At 33.6% G+C, this 20,572-nt stretch overlaps 1 protein-coding gene across 1 annotated transcript in view; it reads right to left on the reverse strand.

Moving 5' to 3' along the window:
- The window catches only part of Wnt10 (Wnt oncogene analog 10), a 31,118-nt gene extending 18,925 nt beyond the window's left edge, over window positions 1-12,193 (reverse strand). Inside the window, exons 1-2 of the mRNA XM_089708412.1 lie at window positions 11,581-12,193; window positions 5,807-6,042 (exon numbers count right to left, since the gene is read on the reverse strand). Of these exons, the coding sequence (XP_089564538.1) occupies window positions 5,807-6,042; window positions 11,581-11,675 (331 nt within the window). The 5' untranslated portion in view covers window positions 11,676-12,193. The remainder of the gene's footprint in view (window positions 1-5,806; window positions 6,043-11,580) is intronic.
- Between the last annotated feature and the right edge of the window lie 8,379 nt (window positions 12,194-20,572).

Genomic DNA, 20,572 nt, shown 5'->3' on the forward strand with positions numbered 1-20,572 from the left:
AGAATTTAAAAGTTTTGGACACGTTATTTTGATTGAATTTGAGAGATTTTCACAGGCTTTGTGTCTGCGACTACGCTCGCTTAGGGTTTTTTTAAGGTAGTTCAATATTATGTAGTTAAGAATTGCATAGAAAACTATTAAAATTCATTAATTTCAATTTGAAAGGAATGTTACACTAGTGAAATTTAAAACTATGTAATATCGCTTGTACAACTCATAAAAGAGATTGTGAAGCACTTTCAAATGTTTTTAGTTTCACATTTGTTCAAATTAATCAACTACATAAGAATAAAGAGTAGTGTATTTAATTCCTGTAGACGTTAGATATGTTTATCTCGCAATCTGGATTCTTGATCGATTCCAATGCATTCTACTTATACGCTGAGCTTTTTAAACCAAATACCGCGAATCGCGAGCGGGTGACAGATTTTAAATTCTTCCCTTACACTTGTATCTTTGCTTTTTATCCACCTTTCAATAATGCATGACATTTAATTATTTTTGGTAAGGCTCACGAAAAAATATGTCTCAGGATTTGGAGAGTGGACATAAATAAATATCAAGCTAATCTTATCTGAGTAACTTATCTTCTCTACATCTAATAATTTTAAAAGTACCAACGTATTTACGTTTTTACAACATCATGTCACCTGTTGAAAATTCTTTAATATCCTATTAAACGAGAACAGGGAGATTATTTGATAAAAAAGAGAAGGTGGCATAATTTCTTTTACAGGAAATTAAGGAATTGGTAATTTGAGGAGCTTTTTTTTTCTGAGCCATAACTAAGTGACATGTTATTTTTATACTTGCTTTATCCATCCATCTTTATTTAATAGGTACGGTACTTAAATTATGATAAACAATATCACTTTGAGTAGATAAACGATCACGTCGCGCTTCCCAGAACCGCGGATAAAATAAAATTGGCAAATCTCCATTCGTGCCGTTTATGGAAACGGCGCCGGAGCGCAAAAAAATCACAGCGCGCCTAAGTAAATACAAATTTCAATTATCATATCGTACGTTTTATTTTAACTCCAATTCGTTTTAAAGTACTGATAAGGGTAGTAAGCCAGTGGAGCGGAGCGAAGAGAGAACAATTTTCTTGAGAATACGCGTAAGCGTGAGCGACGGTAACTTTTGGACTTCAGAAAGTACTGCCTTATTGATATTATGTGTATTAACGCTAATAAATTACAATCTAAATAATTATTGCCCAATGAAAACGAAATGTAATTTTTTTAAGGTATGTGATTTATTAGTAGCACATTTTGATAAAATTATCTGCAAAAGCTTTCTCGTGAATTTAATTGAAACTTTAAATTTCAACTATAACATTTCAGTTTTTCTATCCTTCATCTTTTGCCAACGCTGAAAAGCTCTTCGCTCGTACCACTAGAAGATGGACCTTAACAGACCCTTATGTAATCGGATGCGCATAATGCAAGGTTTTTCCAAGACCCGCTTGAGGTGGTCTGCTTTTTCCATATTGTGCTACAAAGTTTTTGAAGCGTGTGCGCAGCGTGGTCACTCGATGTGATTTACGAGTACCGTGATTTCGATTTAACGTTTTTTCAACGCTTCTCGCGTCCGTGTGTATAAACTGTAAATTTTCTCAGTATACTGAATGAATTAACGACTTTTTTGTCGAGTATACCTAATTAAATAAGGGTATGGTAAGGTTTGTGATCTGTTTAACAGCAATTGCCATTGTGATTCGGTTTTTTTTGGCTTTACGCATCTGACTATGTAAATGTGGACGTTACCAGCTTGTTGAATAATTAATTAATTATTAAGTCGAGTGTTGATCCCGTTCTCAAGTCGGTGGGCTTCTTATTAACATACTTCATGGGAAGCACTGTTTTCAGTATATTTATATTCATGTAGGAATTGCAATTGCAATGAAGAGATCACAGGTGTGTAATTTTATATTGTCTTTTTATTATTGAAGTTCGTAACGAATCTAAGGTGAAAGAGTAACTTAAAGGCTTGAGCTTTACGACTTTTGTCGTAAACACACCTGGGACTGATTGGCTTTCAATAATGAAATCAATATTTTTATATAACCTACCTTTGTTCATTTTTATAGATTTATTATTTGATGTATTTCGTGTGGTTGTATATTTATTGTTTATTAATATCATTTTTAGGTAACTATCGTTTTACAAAACATGATAAAATATTTTATTATATAATTTTATTCACTGTATTTATGAAATTTTAAAATAGGTATTTTACGGTAAGTAAGTATAAAGTTAAAACTTTCGTTAAAACCGTGAAATCGAAGACAATTTTTATAAGTTGTTTTAATCTAACAATAAGCTTAAAACTCTCAAAAGCTTCGAATTCTTTGATCTGTATTTCCGACTAACAAATGGACAAGAATGAAATGATTTAATATGTATTGTAATTTAAATCAAAATAATATTTTTTTTAAGTATACCAATTAAATACTGCGTAACTAAATTGTCAATACTTGTAAGTAAGATTGTTAGTTTATTATATTATTTTCTAATAATTTAATCTTAAAATAACTGTTAATTTAGTCAAGACATGTATGAATGTATCACACCTCGAAAATAAACATAACATGTATAGCATGCACCTGTATCTACGTAGGTAATGCGTAAATAGTCTAGAAAGACATTTCAGTTACTAATTTTTACATTGCTAGTGTTTATTCTATACCATAATTTGACTCTAATTACTAACCGACAAATTAACAATCTTCCAATAAACCATTAATTAAAACGCTCGCAATTCGCTTCGCCCGCAACATAAATCCGAAAATATCACAATTTTAATAGTCGCGTCATACATAAATATTTATCCACATTTAATTAACTTTTTACGAAAGCGTCAGGCCCAGAATTTTGTGCCAATTAAGGCGTGTGGAAATGGTTTAGATTGTGCGTTACGAATTGCTAATTACCAAAACCGAACAATGAGTCCTCGCGCCCCGGGTTCGATGCTCGGCTGAAGGTTATCCAGAACTTTGCCCATCATTTAGCTATATGCAAAGGAATCGTGTTTGAATTTTTGGGATGAATTATAGAGTTTTAAGTACCTACTTTTGTAAAGGTATGTTTGAATCAAAAGGTTGATGTTATAAAACCTATAGAATCCGCCTAATTGGTGTGTAAGTATTTTAATTTATAGATGTTTTTATATGTTATTATATTTTTTTTTAATACTAGAACATTATATTAAATTATATTCTTAATTTCATTTCATTTTTACAGGAAACCAGACACGTACAACACGTAACAGTCACTCAAAATTTACTTCTATTGGAAACCAAACAATTCACACAACAAGCGTGAAGTACCATTTCTATTACCTCCATATAATTTTGCAACATCATTACCTTTACCTAATTAAGTACTTAAGCTCGTGCAATCCCACTGAACAATGGAAACTCACAAAAAACCACTCAATGTCACGTCCGAGCCGGGAACGCAGTACTCTGGACAATTTCATATTTTTATGGGCCCTTTTGTGTTTTTTCTCACAGTTGAGAGGCATCCGAAGGAGCACGATTCGGTAACGCGCCAAGGAGATGTTATCGTGGCCATTAGATGTCGGCCACATTGAGACATTTCGACACGTCCTTTGGTCTTAAAATGTTATTTTAGGCCATTACAATGACACCCCTCCCGCCCCTTGCATTAAATATTGACATGCGTTCTAATTCCGCGAGCCATGTTCTGCGATGATATGAAATTAAGACGTCACATCGCTCAAGAGAATTCCCACGATATGCCGTCAGATAAGACATGCTCGTTTTTGCAGCATCATAACCGCGCATTGTCTGTCACCTGACACGTTGTTGATATAAAATGCCAATAAATGTCACTTTTTTATGACGTTCGCGGCGTGGATGCTGGTCACGTGCACTCGATTGTATCGACACGTCGTCTCGCCACCCTGCTATATGCCCATTGTGCCGACATCTGACGCGTCATCTCACATCTTGCGCTAATCTCCCCATCATTGGCTATTAGGCGAGGTCGATTCCAACAATCGTCTCATTAGCTTCACAAAAGTCATTAAATTGTCCTCATTGTCCCTTTACATAAGCGTCACGTACACAAGAGCGCTAACAACGTGTGGAGGATCTCAGGGAAGCGTGACGAATTCCGTAACACATACAAAATGGGACGTTCGAGCGCTCTTTCATCGATGCAGATACGTCGATGAAAAAATCCAACGGTCCGGAATCATTACTATCTTTCTTCGTCGATCATCGATCGCTATTATCTTATTTAAAAGCATCTCTTAGATTTGTTCTCTTTTTTTCACCCGTCAACGTTTCAATTCGGGACCCCAACAATGGGCAAGTTAAGAAAGATGTTTAAGTATTTAGTTACGCTATTTTTTCACTATTTTTCAATTTAAACAGAATCGTGTTGTTGAAGGGCCGGAAGGTGTCGTTCCGGCGCGTTAGCAATACTAATAGAGATCTGTGTCTCGCACACAATGGCCAGATTTACGTATTTACAGATAATCTATTAAACCTGTCAAGTTGTATCGCAATCATGTAGTGCTGTCAAAATTACCGTCAAAAATTTCACTATGCATGTCCATTTTCGATTTCATTTCAAAGATTATTTTAAATCATTTGTTTTTGTTTTGTAGGCAACGTCAGTTTTTCTAAAATGAGCACACCCTTTAGCACACCCTAACCAAAATCGAATACCACAAAAATGCAGGTTCACGATTACAAAATATTTTACCAGAGGACGTGTAGGATATTAAACAAGTCTCACTGGAATCCGTTCAGACAATTTCAGTTAAAATATTAATTGGTGAGGTGAGGGAGGGGCGTTGGCCGGACCCACACGTAGCGTGAAATCGCGGCCTCGGGAGCGAACCCACCTGGCAACGAAGGTCCGTCTTATTATTTGTTGTCTCCCATCCTCCATGCTCGTAAATTTCCACGTCAACGTGTGCGACGATGGAAAAAACACAAAGCCCTTCACACCCAGAGATACAGACATAAAGAAATCTGTAAATACACGGCATAATGCGACCGCATTCCCGACTGTATTAATACGCGTAGATAATTTTTCGTCGTCATAAATTCGGATCGAACCGCTTGCAATTGGTTCAGTTTATAAAGCTCATATGCGAGCTGGCTCGATTGCCACCTACGCGGAATGACGCGGGCCAAGTAATTGCTTGTCAACCGTTTGCGACAAGGCTTTCATAAATAAATCCGTGTGTTTTACTATCGCTTTGCATATTTTATTATCCTGCATAATGAAGTAGCGTCTTGAGGTTGACATGAACAAAATATGGGTATGTTTTACAGTAGTGCCCCTGTAAGTACTTAGACTTCGTGTCTTGTAATGATAAATAATTAAACAAAGAGACGTATTTGTGTCTACTATTTTACTGCGTCTTTTCCATATTGGCTACCGCTTTTACTATATTTTCTAAGTTATTTATTACGTTTAGGACGTATGTGAAACTTATTTACTTTATTTTATGAAATATAATTTTAGTTGTTAATATGAATTTTTAAAATGAATGCTTACATATTATTTCCTTCGTAAGCTATACACAAGTATATATTTTAATATCCTGATATAACGGTTTTATCTATTTTTGAAGTTTCATATCAAATTGAAAATGAATTATGATTTCACGAAAACTAGCCCCTATCCCCTTTTGATGGGAACGAAAGATAAAAACAAATAATCAAACGCGCCTATAGTTTCATTAAGTAAGTATATCAATTGCGAATGAAATCTTTTCAAAAGCTTTATTTACTAAAGAAAAATACCAAAAAGCACCTCACCTCGTTTCATCAGCGCGCTAGCATGCGGGTTGGAACTTTTCGTCAACAGGCTTGTACAGTTCCACCTATGCCAGCGGAACTGATGCTGGCACTCCTTCACAGCTAGCTGCAGACCCTCGAAGGCGACAGACGCGGTGTCCGGCGCATCATGGCAGATCGTCCTCTGCTCTCGGGTCAGGCCGCGCACGAAACGGCAAGCGAGCGCAGAGTTGAGTTTCAGAAGTTCGCCTCTTGAGCTGTAATTTTGGGTAATTTTTTGAAATAATACTGAAAATGTACTTATTTATAAGGCGCAAGAATACACTGTCGTTTTATATGTTGGATACCAAATATACTAATAAATTAAGATATAAAATAGTCGTTGATTTACTGTTTATAAATAGCTTTTCCGCTACATTATGTTATTAATTCGTAAGCTGTAAATGTCATCACAAAAAGTTACACGAGCCTGTAGACCAATAAGTCACAGAACACATTTAATTAAGATTAATTTTATTAATATGTAGACGTTACGGTGTATAACATAGTTTTATGCCATCTATAAATAAAATTAACATAATTATCTAAAAGTCATCGAATGTCAATATCGTACATTTTATATTATAACATATTACGCGTTAATTGGTAGCCGTTCGAAAAATAAACGTCATTATAATTAATTTATTCCAAGCAGATGGTATCGCACGGGTTGAGAATAGTTTGTAAATGAAACAATTTGTAAGGGCTCCCGTTCTCCGACAAATATTTGTGAAGTATTTGACGGTATAAGATTTTAATTAATATTATTGTACGGGGTTTCGGTCGTGGAATGTTCTGTTATGGATTGTTCTCGAATCTCGTTTGATTAAAGTTGCTGTTGATGCCTCGTGAGCGACCACCCGCTTTGACTTCGGGTAATACGGATATTAATATTAAATTACCACACTTAACGTTTGTTGAGGTATTAATGTGTTGGGGAAAATTATTTTAATGTTTGGAACATATCGATATAATTTAATATAATTTTCCTGTATAAGATAATAAATGTTGGAGCATAAAATTTTAGGTCCGAATATCTTTTTTGAAAGATAGTTTTTATTGTACATAGAGGAGAAATCTTTTTATGAGGTGATTATATGTATTTTGTATGGATAATACGTAATACTAACTGAAGTTTTATAATTTTTCATTGCTTTCGGTTTAAATACTTGTTCGAAACATTCACTTGTCCTTATTGCGTCTCCAAATATACGCACAATTTACAAGCCAAAAAGTGTCACAATAAAAATATTAATAAAGTAATTTTAACCGCTTTTCCGGGTCAAGACAGCACGCATCAAATTCACGTTGATCTGATGTCTTGTGTCTACGTGATTCGACACTTAGCTTTATAGTCACTTTGATATGAGCGAGACGTGCTTTTGTTACATTTTTTTAATGTTTATTTACTTGCAATGTGTGACTGGTATTTAGGAAAAAGACTTGTTTTCATTATTTTATCTAAATATTTTTACTCCATTTAGATTCAAATAGGTTTAACTTTATTGTGGTTATAAATACTTAAAAGCTCCTTTATGTTATTGGGGAATTGATAATGTACTTTTATAAGTTACACGTCAAAAACGTAACACTTAGAACTCAATGAAATAATTAATATGTAAAAATGCTCTAGAATGAGCTTTTGCATGCTTTGCAAGTTACGTATTATGTAGATACCGGGTATATCTATTTTTCCATGTTAATGCTGAAGCAGTAAGTATAACTACATTAAATCTAGCTCTATGTTAAAATTCGTCATTTTTCATTTTTAGTTCACAAAGCTTTTAGCATTGGGAATCAGAGCTTTTTCATTACTATCCCTATGTAAGCTTAGGTCTTTAAAACTATGGATTTTGATACGTTTTTTTTATTTAGGTAATTAATAGAGTGATTTCTCAAAGAAGGTTTTAGTATATAATTTGTTAACTTTCGACAAAGTGGGCGACGTCGCAGCGTAAAGCTAGTTTGAAATAAGAGCTTTTTACTAATTACATTTTCAGACAAAAATCTGGCTCCTTATTTTAAGGTTAATATAATATGAGGTCAAGATCTAATTCCTTTCATTCAAACAACCGTTTATTTTAATTCTAACACGCGTGTCAATTGTTTGTACTCGTTACTGACTCATATTGTTTGGACTGTGTACTTTTCTATTTTACTTCCATGAATGAGAGCGTTCCTTATCAGTTCTGTTGTAAATGGTTGAGTTTGTCAAGATATTATAGTGGTTCTGTATATTAGTTATAATTGTGGTTCTTAGAACTGTTGAATGTATGTATGACTCAGTATGATCTTTGAAAATGGTGCGAATCTAGGGTGGAACTATGAACAGATAACAGATAGCTTAAATGCTCATTTATTTATATTTATACCTATAAATATAAAATATTGAGATCGTTTTTATAGTGTGTACCTAGTAATTTTAGATACGAAAGCAGAAATATAGATTGCGCTGGAAATTCTATTCCGTATTTTCTACACTTATATTATAAAGAGAAAAACTTTGTTTGTTTGATTGTAATGAATAGGCTCATAAACTACTGGACCGATTTTAAAAATTCTTTCACCATTCGAAAACTACATTATCCACGAGTAATATTGGCTATATATCATCATGCTAAGACCAACAGGAGCGGAGTAATGCGGGTGAAACCACGCGGCACAGCTAGTATCAAACAATAAGAATCAAAGTAGAACCTTTTCAATACATTATATGCGATTATATCAATACAATAACTTGAATATTATACTTTTCAGTTGTCTATTTCACTTTCTAATGGAAACACATTTCCACCGAGCGAGGAACACTAAAAATAATCGTAACAAAGATAAACAGTGTTTTCCGTCTTTGCATAACTGTTTAAGTTATCTCAACTCTTCCCACGGTCCGGGAATGCGGCCGTATCATTAAGGGATGCTCGGAAAACGAATTATATACATTTAATGTTCTTAATGAAACGCAATCATTATAATCGTTATCATTTTTTGCATCTTTCTATTTATTAATACGCGGCTTGGATGTTGCGTGTGACATCGTGTGACGCACGACGTGAAGGAAAGCTACATAGCATGCTATGTGCCTTTTTGTAGTTTCCTAGTGCAGTCTTTACTCAAAGGTATTGTGAATACTAGGTTCTGGGTTTTCAGCTAACATACCAAATTTCATCCATCCATCCTCACAAACTTTCGCGTTTATAATATTAGTAGGATTATGAGGTTATAATATACGCGTTCCAATAAAATCATTTGTTTCAAATTTTCATACATTGTAACATGGATTTGGTTTCTTCAACTTATTAAGGTTTTATGTAAATGTTTTTAACTGAATCTTCACTTTTTAACTTTATCTTAAAAAAACGATGTAAAAAAAGCATAATATCTAAAAGATGCAATGTAGTTTTTGATAGAGTCATTTAATTAAAACTTTTGCCGTTTATTCACATGTTTTATTTAATATTATGTATATTGTTATATACTTAGTTTCTATTTGTCTTTATTGAATTGAACACACATTACAGAAGTAAATCATTACAATGTAATTACGTCGAAGTAAAACCACATAAGAAAAATATCCTAAAGACAGCAAAAACTCTACACACCTATTATTGGAATGATTTCCAAGTGCAGGTGCATAACGCAAACAAATATTATTTATATCTCTGTTTAACCTTTTCTTAATCACTGAAAAGCAAACAAAGAAGTGTCATTTAAACGCATTCATTTTGCCTATATTTACTTCTTACCAATATGACACAGTACTTTGTCGCTCAAGTAGAATTATCGGATGTAACCAACGGCTTTTTTAGCATCGTTAAACTCAGTGATCCAATTAAAAATCCGAGCTCAGCTTAATATAATTGCATCGAAAATTCCACGCGGACGAGATAAAAACAATAATTTCGTGCTTTAAGCGAACGCCAGTAAAAAACAATAAATCTGAGTCGGACTGATGAAACGTAGAGATACTCATTCAGAAAGGTTATTTCAATACAAATTACAGCTACTTGCGTTGCCTCTCTCTGCATACCGACGATTCTGCACATACTTTTCTCGACGGCTCTAATGCAGGATAATCCTAAGTCACCTTTACTGTGTCCAAATCCCTGCCTTGCTCAAAATAACATAGAGGCTTTATTTGCATGAAAGTCACAATAACTTACGACGTTCCGTAGTAGAATTTGCAAGCTCTGATTGAAATTCCATGTACCAACAATGTGTACGATGGCTTAGTACCTATTTGTACGGGTTATAATCTACAATGGATAAGTATACAGTGTGATTTGTTGGCGTAACCTTTAAGTACCAATATAGGCAATTAGTACTAAAGATAAGGGATTCTTAACGCAAAGGAGTTAAGTGTATTGAAATCGATCGAGGGAGAAATATTTCTCGAGATAATCAATATCTCGGGAATTTATTTGTTATATTGGTTAGGCTTTTGGAGCTTGATAAAGTGCAATTAATCTAGGTTTAGTTTCTTTGAAAGTCTGATAAGAAATTACTGTTTGTACTTTTAGCTGTCTACGGGAAATGGATGGACTTTTGGAGATAAATGTTTTTATGTCAAATTAATTGATAGATACGGGGATTAATAATGTTATGAATATATTATTATCTCATTAACATATTATATCTTTAAGCAAATAAGCCAATTAATGAGCAGATTATTATCAATTTCATTTTAAATTGAATACTAAACATGGATTTTATAAAACTAGAAGCGATTTTGTGATTAATTATTATTTAATTTTGACTGCGTTAAATTTCAAATTAACATTCGTTATTGAGTCATTAGTTTTAAATAGATTTTAAATTATGTAGAGTCTTCTTATATATGGCAAAGCCATAAGATTTTTTTTTTTATTTTTTTTTTTTTTTGTATCTTGTAAAATGATTTGTTTGTTCATTTGGAAAAGAATAAGTACCTACATCAAATTGTTGTTATCTTTTAATGTATTTGCTTATTAACAATAATGAAAATTTAAAAAAAATGTAATTAATTGAGAAAGTTTGTGTAAACTCTATGAAAACTCTTTCAATAATTTTGAGCCGTTGCCACAATATTGCAAAAAAAAATAATAAGTATCACATTTGAGAATCAATCGAAGTTTTGCAAAATATAAATCATCAAGTTATTTACTAGGTAATTGATTGATTAATGCGAAATATGGAAATTTAATTGCGATTTATTATATAAATACAAAGCTTGTTCATTTAATCTATCTGTAGGTATTGCAATTTGCAATATTTATTATTTAGCGCATGTTAAGCAGTCGCCGACTTTAATAGACAGGCTTGAGTCTAATTTGTGTGGCTGCCAGCGGCATCCATCGGTGGAATATCAATCACACAGTTAACTTGTTCATACTTCATTATGCAGCCGCGTGCATATCGACGGCTATTAACATCGGCAGCATTACCTATTGGGTGGCCCGACTAATAATTGTCACCTCTTAAATTTACATGCATTATCATTTGCATTATTCATTAAACGCTCGTTGTCTACTTACGTTTTGCATGATTAGTGTTCTGATGTTTTTGTCTCGTATGCACTGCGACGCCCCATCGTTTGACACTCGTATCATTACGATCTCAGTGATTAGTTGAAGTATGCTAATGCAAACCAAATTACCGAGCTCTACGAACCATAATACCGTGCTTGTTTGAATGTGAATTACGCGCGCACACGTCTCATTACAATAATAGGTATTGTGATTTAAATTCACATCGATCCGTGAATAGTTATAAAAACTCACCTCGCCATGTTCAACAGTGGGACGAATAGGATTATTATCGCTGGGAATGTCCAGGACATTCTGCAGTTTTCCCCGGCGACTCTAGCTATATTCATGTCGGCAACACTACATCCTCGTATTGTCTCATCGTTTGCCGTTCACTTGCTCAACTTGTACAGAATCGAGAGCCACACATTTTTAATACACTAAAGAACGAGTGTAAACTGGTTCGGAAACATTTTACGAATAGTTAAGTCCGTGCGGGAATTTCATGGTTTATCGGGCGTCAATTAAAAAGTATTAAAAATTATTTTGTATCGCTGAAATGGACGTTATTGATTGCTAATTGGGGGAGGGTCACCGGCACGGCCGCATCGGAGAGTTCGGTTCGAATTCACCACAGTCGATTGGAGTGTATCAAATGTTTGTTTACGTTACGCCGTCGGCGCGTTGCCGTCGGGTTGTCTATAGAGCGTCTTTGGCCGGGCATGGATGTTCGCGTGGGACGCGAGGCGTGCTCTCCGCGCCGCCCAGACGACGAGAAAAAAGTTTAGAGGGGCGTGCGGCCGCCGCCGGCTCCACCTACTCGTTGATTATCCTTGTTTACGCAATTATTCGTCGATATTTCGGCACAAAACTGTTGCTTTGATGAGCTAAGCCCGTGTGTTCGGAAAGCGACCGCGTTTCACAGTGGCACCCTGGACGCAATCCCTGCTTATAAAATGCCGCCCCACGCGTTTTACCCGGGTAATAATTCCCTATTGTAAGCAATTACTTTTTAAATAATACGACGTGACGATTTTATAGATAAGTATAATATATAGATAGAAAAATAACCAAAAAATATATACTTAATGCGATATAAAAGTTTAAAAAACAATTATTCAAGATATATTCGTATTGCTATTTAATAATAAAAAAAAATGATTTTTATTTTTTCCACTTGAATTTTCATTTATAGATTTATCTAATACAATATATATACTAGTAGGTAGGAATTAGGATACATACAAACAAAATTCACCTTAATAAAATGTAATTTTGCTATAGATAAAGAAAGTTTAGTGTAAAACCTATAGCAATATGTTGTAGTCAACAAAGCTAACAAAATATTTTCAAATAAGTTCATATTTTTAATAATTGGTCACTATCATTCAACTTATGTTTTAACCATTCGCATTACATTCACTACGACAAATTGTCATCCCATTCACTTAAAGGGTAAATAGTCCATTGAGGGCTCTGTACTATAGAGTGATAACAACCCTTGGTTAAGGGCTAGAACCCCTTTTAGGGTGAGTCGCGTGCGCACAAACATCACTAAATAAAAATATTTTGCATAAATGACATCGGGGACATGCATACCAGGAATTTTAATATGTGAAGGGCTTGATATCATTATTAAATAAAAATAATTAACATAACATTGTTGTACCACTGTAATAATTTTAATGTGACGGATATTTTAACAAGGAGGGTGCTATTTTGGAGGTAAGAACCACGTTAGCAATTCAAATGGTTATTTTAAACTTCTTATAATCTCAAATAAGTACAATGCAAATACTGGAGGATTGTAATTTGTATTATGATTGTACTGTGCTTACAGTACGTATATATGTAGAATTGCACTGGCTCACTACTACACTCAATAGTGCGGGCACACGTCCATTCCAGTCCGGCATCGGCCGTCGACTGACTAATGACAGCTATAAGCTATCCCCACCACTGGTGTACGTGAGACAATGTATATATCTATTTCATAGATACACTACATCGATACATTTATTTTTAATGCATTTTCAGAAGTAGGTACATTATACATACTTACAGCTTATCAGAATTAACTGTAGGTATATATATTTAAATCAAAACCTGTACGCTATAGTCTTAAATTGACGAAACAAAAATAAGTAAAGAAATATCTGTAGTAATTCAACCATAACCATTCTTATGCTTCATTTTAAACTGAATCAATATAACGTACGAGCTTTCGTGCGAGCACATGGGTATTTAAAACTATACAACAGTCAATATAATTAACTTTACAAATTCAAGAAACTAGAAGCTCTAATAGCTATCAAGAACTTCAACAAACAACGTATTCAATGAAGTCATGTCCAAGTAAATGATTGGCTTCGTTACAAATTACAATGTGCATTATGCACAGTCAGGCATTGCTTTGATGTCGACGCCACGCGTGCGCTCTCGAGTGAAGAGTCTTGAGATTCCGCTCTGTTTACCCAAACATAGTTGGTCAGTGATACAATAATAAATAATATTAAGGGTCTTCAGATAGTGTAGCGTATGGTACCGATGATGGCTTAAGTTTTTTTACACTCTTTATTTACATATAGTAAAATCAATCACACTCTATCATAATCTCTACATTTTTGTATTGGGTAGGTACATGACTCTACATTGTACAATTGTACATTATTACAATGTAGAGTTGGCGATAGTAGTGTGTGTGAGACTTGAGATTGGAAAGGATAAATTTCAGACTATGTTACAGATGTTAAAAAAATATAGAGTTTTCATACAGCAATTGGTATAAGCGATTTAGCGAACACGAAGCTTCTTTACAGATTGGACATCTAGGAGAGCCGTAGATTGAACTTTATCAAAAATTTATAACCACTAGTTTATAGCTACAAATGGACCTTTTGAACAAAATCTCATTCAATTTGATACAATGTAGAATATGAGTTAAATCAAACTTATCTTTAACCTTCCTACACAAGTATAGCACAATACAGCTTTGCTCTGAGCACACAGTTTCTCTAATTAGCACCAGATTTTGCTGATAAGCTTGATTCTAGTCATCCTATTAACACTTGTATTACAAACTGTAAACCTCGGGTGGTACCATAAACGATAATCTTAAATTGTATGAAGCTTAAATCAGACACTCTTCTCTCTTTATTACTTAGAGGTACTAAACATAAAGTTATATAAGCGGTATAAAGGTTTTATCGTATAGTAATGCGTTCTAATACAATCTTTCCTCAATAGAAGTCTATAAAGTTTTGATTTAATATTTATTCATATATTGTAAAGGATTCAGTTAAAGGCCTGTTATGAATTTAGCGATAAAGTTATTTCACAAGGAAATAACAATATTATGAAGTGGCTATAAAAAGTAGCACGTATTCTTTACTAGGTACCTATACTGTAAACGTTGTATGAATTTCTATAAATATAACAAGTTATGTATTTAGCAAACACTGTTGAAGCACTTAGAACTTCTTATTTATAAAAGCTCTAAGCTATCTGCAGGGATGGTCTATGCGATAGATTTTATCGAACAATGTAACATATGAAGTTAAAATTATTACGTGCTTCGATAACCATACGTACTTTTATACTCGGATTCGATTTAATAAAATATATCCTGTAAATGTTTCAAGCTTGTTCTTTATGCAGATGAGAGACCACCGGTGTTATCCATACATCATGTCGAAACAATGCCATATTTTCCGTACAAAAAATAAACTGGCAACACTCAATACAGCAATTGTTCAACACATAGCTGCCAGCTACTGACACGGATCATTTTCTGTTATTATCAATTACTCTGCGAATCTCTCGTGGTGGGAAATGTAGCCAGCTACAAAATTGCCAACCGCAAGAATGTAATCTCCGTGTTTTGTGTTAAATTTTATATTATTTGTTCTCTCACACGGTGAACGCTTAATTCGAATGTTAAGTTCACCCTGGGGGTGTGAAATTAACCGTTAGGTACAGTTATTATGGCTATGTCTTTGGTGCCTCGAGCTACGAATAGTAAATACTACCAGCTGTGGAGGCATATGATGCAAATATCCACCGTGCCTATGGTTAAAGGCATAATGTGTATTTTATGAATTTTACGGGGAAATGAAAGGATTAATTTAATACTTGTATTCAGTTAACGTTCATTTTCCTACTATTTATTATTATTAGGGTCGTAACGTTTTGTTTACAGGTATTTTCATTAGTAATTATAAATGTTATTAATATTTATTTATAGATCTAGGTTTTCATTTGCAACATTATATCTCTTCTTATTTTGTTATTTTAAACGCACAAATACGTTATTTTATATCGTTGTTTAGAGCAATAATGCATACATTTATAACTCAGGCCCCGGAATCACAGACACAATAGAAAATCTATTGTGTCGTGGACCGATCGGGCCGTTCGGGGCTCAATGGTTTATAAAGAGCGAAACAAGTATTGTATGCATGAGTCAATAATACAATGTATTATCACATAATTTAGATATTAAACAGTATTCTCATATAAAATTGTTGTAAAACCGTGCTAATTATACAAAAGTTTGTTAAGATGACGTCGAACACAGGCACAATTAGAAAACTTTAGGGGCTATATAAAAGGGCTATAAATCAGTGGAGGGTCGAATGCGATATTTTAGTACGCGCGCTCACTGGAATAAAAAAACGACAATGCAGCGCGAAAATGTGATGTAAGTAGGTATGCAAATGTAAATATTTTATTAATTTCTCTTGGCTGCAATAGATTGCTAAAATTTACATTTAAAATATAATTTATGTCATATTTCATTAAGTATTGAATATTTGGTGTTAATATCGAATGAGACTTTTAATTTCGGTACCTAACGGTGATCGAAAGCGGATATTTAGCAATGCCTTTGCGAAGTAGATGTTGTGCTGTAGCGATCTGAATGGATTTTCCCAATAACAATTGATATGGTTCTTGAGTAATGTAATAAGCCTATTCAATCTAATTAGAATAATAAAATGCCCTCACAAAGTTGAGTTTTCCTCCTCCAATGAACGCCAACCCTAAAGATATTATAATACAGTGTGGCTAATAGTGTCCGTAGCCGGCTAAGCTCAGGGATCTCGTTAGCAAGTGTATGCGACATTTCACATAGGCTAATTGCGAGCATTTACCCATCTTGATAAACTGCATTCGCTGAGTACTGACCGCAGATGCGTTTTTAATACTTCGTGAGAGACTATCTTTATATCGTGGTATTTTTTAATAAGTTTTCTTGTAAAATTGGGTACAAAAAATTTAAAAGGTTCTAATGTGAATGTAATACAATATGAAAGGGTAAATAGGGATGGAGAACGATAGTTATTTTTAAAAAATAAGTATTATCACGGCTAATCCATGCTGCTTGTATGCACCAAACATAGGTAAAACCTGCCTAGAAGCATAATTTTCTATTAACAAATGTTGTTACCAAATCTAATCACCCATCTGCCGAACACACAGATATATCTTAAACTTATAACTACGTCTTCACATCAGAAATTAAAAATATCCAATAATTACACACATATTATAACAGATACATACATACGTACATTATATACCTACGACAGATACATACAGAACATAACATTTTCAATATCCATCATCTTAAATACATCCTACCAACTACCACGTCTACATAACTGATCTATAAATCATAAATTCTATCGATTCTATTAGCATTCTATACCATATGGATGAGCGATAATTGAAGCATAGCTATAAACTTATAAACTTCATCGCTTTCGGTCCAGCTGCTTTGTCCGTGTTTATTATGCTGCGTTGATAATTTGTATAAATAAAATGTTTATCCGGTCGTGGACTGTGGTTTGGTGAGGTGGGAACAAAATTTATTAGGGATCTCGTATTTATTGTAGATTCAAGTTTTAATATGGTATTGAAATAGGGACTTAGGCTCGGATGTAGTCTTTATTAGGATTGTACATATTAATAATTTATTGCTTATTTTAAGGAGTAGAATTCATGTACAATGAATACGAAGATTTGAAGAAAATACCTTTAAGGTTGCACTGGTACCTACCACTTATTTTTCAGGATACACATAATAATTAGAGTTGTACAAATTTAGCGTAGACTTCATTGACTCTATTCCTATCAAAAACATAGCTTGATCCCAAGCTAATTATATAATATATTTTCGCCAGTTCATTTTTTTCTGAAAAAATTATCTTGGATATTGAAACCTGTCTATATCATCAGTAAGTAAACTATTATTTATAGAGCCTAGATGTAACCAGCTAACTGATAACAAACGATATAACCAGATATAATCTCAATTTATACGCTACATTAAAAGCTTGCTAACTTGGTAGAACATAAATAAGACAATTTGCAAAGTAAATTGAAACGGACTTATGAACGCATAAATTAAGATATTAATAATTGCTCAAGCATTAACATGAATGCAATTAAATGTGTTTAAATCTATTTTGTTTTATTACGTTAACCAGATCTCTTTGAGAACGGACCAGCACAGGATAATTTGTCAGCGTTGTCGATAAAATCGATTTGTTAATAGTCGATAAGATTATCGATTTAGTAGATCGAATTTTGTTAGTGAGCGATGCTGCCACTGATGGTGCTCTTGTTTGTGGCACGGATTATGCTGCGTAGAAACAATATAATTCTAGACTTAAATAAAATTATTTTTTTACATAATATATTCTTAATCTTAATCTTAATATATATAAATCTCGTGTCACAATGTTTGTCCTCAATGGACTCCTAAACCACTTAACCGATTATAATAAAATTCGCACACCATGTGCACTTCGATCCAACTTGAGAGATAGGATAGTTTAAACATGTAGGTACCACGGGCGAAGCCGGGGCGGACCGCTAGTAGGTATATATAAATCTCGTGTCACAATGTTTGTCCTCAATGGACTCCTAAACCACTTAACCGATTATAATAAATTCGCACACCATATGCAGTTCGATCCAACTTTAGAGATAGGATAGTTTAAACACGTAGATACCACGGGCGAAGCCGGGGTGGACCGCTAGTATCTCTATATAAATGTAATAAAAACCCAGTAGGTACCTACCTATCTACTAATTAAATGTGTAAAGCCTCGGTTATAATCCAAGATTACATAGGTTATGGATATACTTTAGATTACAATGAAAAAGGTCAAATATAATAACGGTTTCAAAATATATTATAATTTTTAAAGTAATAAAGTATTTTCAATTACTTTCCTATCCCTAGCTTCTGGATAAATGTAAATAACTATGTTTCGGATAGAATAATTTGTCAGTAGTACAGTCTGTTAGTATCGATTTGTCAATAATCGATAATATCGATATGTTTATCATATTAATCGATCGAATTTCGTCAGTTCGAATCGATGGAGGTCGGTGTGGGAAAGCCACCGTGGTGCGTAGTCATTCTAATGTAAAAGATTAACGAATGTACAGATACCGATTATCAGGTTGATATATTCTAAGATGTGTAGTTTGCAACATTCATTCATTTTTTTTGAAAAAAAAATGAAAATGATAGAAATATTTGATACACTTAATATCTCCCATGATGGGTATTATTAATTTGTTGTGAGTTTATTATTATATTTTTCTCTCACTGTTATTAAATTAAAATATTAAATAAATTGCCGCATGAACTACAAAAATACCAAAACCAAAACTACTTTATTTTGGTACTCCTACACTGTTAAAGGATAAAAGTGATGGACGTTAGAGCGAACTTTACCTTTACAATTTTTAACACATTGCCTCTCAGAGGCTCTTCACCATTTGGCATTAACATAAACTGCATACGTTTCTTAATCTACATTCATATTTTATTATTGCGACCACCATCCGAGATCCGCCTAGAGTATTGGGATTGTGGTTTAATTACCTCCCATTGTGACCGTGATTCGATGCTATTGTACGCACGATTAATGTATTATTGCTTATGAATATGTATTTTATTGTTTTACTCGCATTATTGCTTTAGTACCTCAAATAACCTTTTAAACTTATACAACATAAAGCTAAAAAAAAATACGACGAAAACATTTCAAATATTCTTTGTCCAGATGTGAAATGATTGTCAGTTGCTTTATTATTTTTTATTCTAGAATATTTAAAATTCAAACCCATAAAAAATTGTAGACACGACTACCTACCTACCTAACCTCAATAAAAAAAACAAATGAATTTGAAATTCGAGCTTCCAGTTAATTTAAGCGCGGAATTTTTCGACGTTGAAAAATTCAGATTTTGACAGTTCGGAATTTGAAATGAAAAAGCGGGAAATTCAAAGTGGGGGCGATGGGCGTGAAGGGGCGGAGTCGAGCTCTTTACGTAGTTATAAGTAAATTTTCATAATATTTCCCATTTTTCCTATAAATTATTCTATGGAAAAGTATTTTTAAGAAAATTTTTTATAAATAGCTGCACGAGCAATATTAGCGTATCATTCTGTTTTTTTGTTGCTAGTCTAGATACTTGTTGGAAATAACTCGAATAGGTAATTAAATAATTTTCGATATGGTCTAATATTTATTATTTTTGTACTAACAGTAGATAGATAGTGCGTGATGTCGTAATCATAAAAGCATCTTACATTATATCGAGTATGTTAAAAATAAAAGTACCTATTAACTATTAACCTTACTTCCTAATCTTATAATATGTTATTCATATAATATGTAAAAAGTAATAATAACTAAAATAGAGCAAACTATTTAACCGCATTGCATGTTTCAGCATTAATCTAACCCTTCCTAAACGATTGTCACATTAAAGTACAAAATCAAATAAAGGCATCAACCTCAACATGTCAAACAAAAAAGCCACCAATATCCATCACAACATCATAGTTTAAAAGTTGTCCACTCACTATGAGTACGGAGCCCCAGCCAATGATACGCAAATAATTACCTTATGACGTGTCAAAATCATTTTGTCTCAAGATGACGAGACGCGGTCTCACGGAAAGCTCTCGATGCTATCAAGGATCGCACAAACATAACCTGTACAGTTCCATAAACCCTATAGCAACGTAATAGAGTTCACAATCGCGTAACACCGTGTAGACTTAAGTTTGTATTCCACCATATTGACGTGTCAATCCCTGAAGAGACGTTATTAATAATGGCTATCCGCCCGTGAGAATGACTTCAAGAGGTAACTATTAATTTGGGCGCGATTACAAAGATTATTGGGTAATTGACAGTTCGAGTTTGCGTTTATGTAATTA

This window comes from Colias philodice, chromosome 2 (assembly GCF_061535455.1).
Source record: "Colias philodice isolate Cphi_HAF_F1 chromosome 2, ilColPhil1 Martin Lab GWU primary, whole genome shotgun sequence".
Lineage (NCBI taxonomy): Eukaryota > Metazoa > Arthropoda > Insecta > Lepidoptera > Pieridae > Colias > Colias philodice.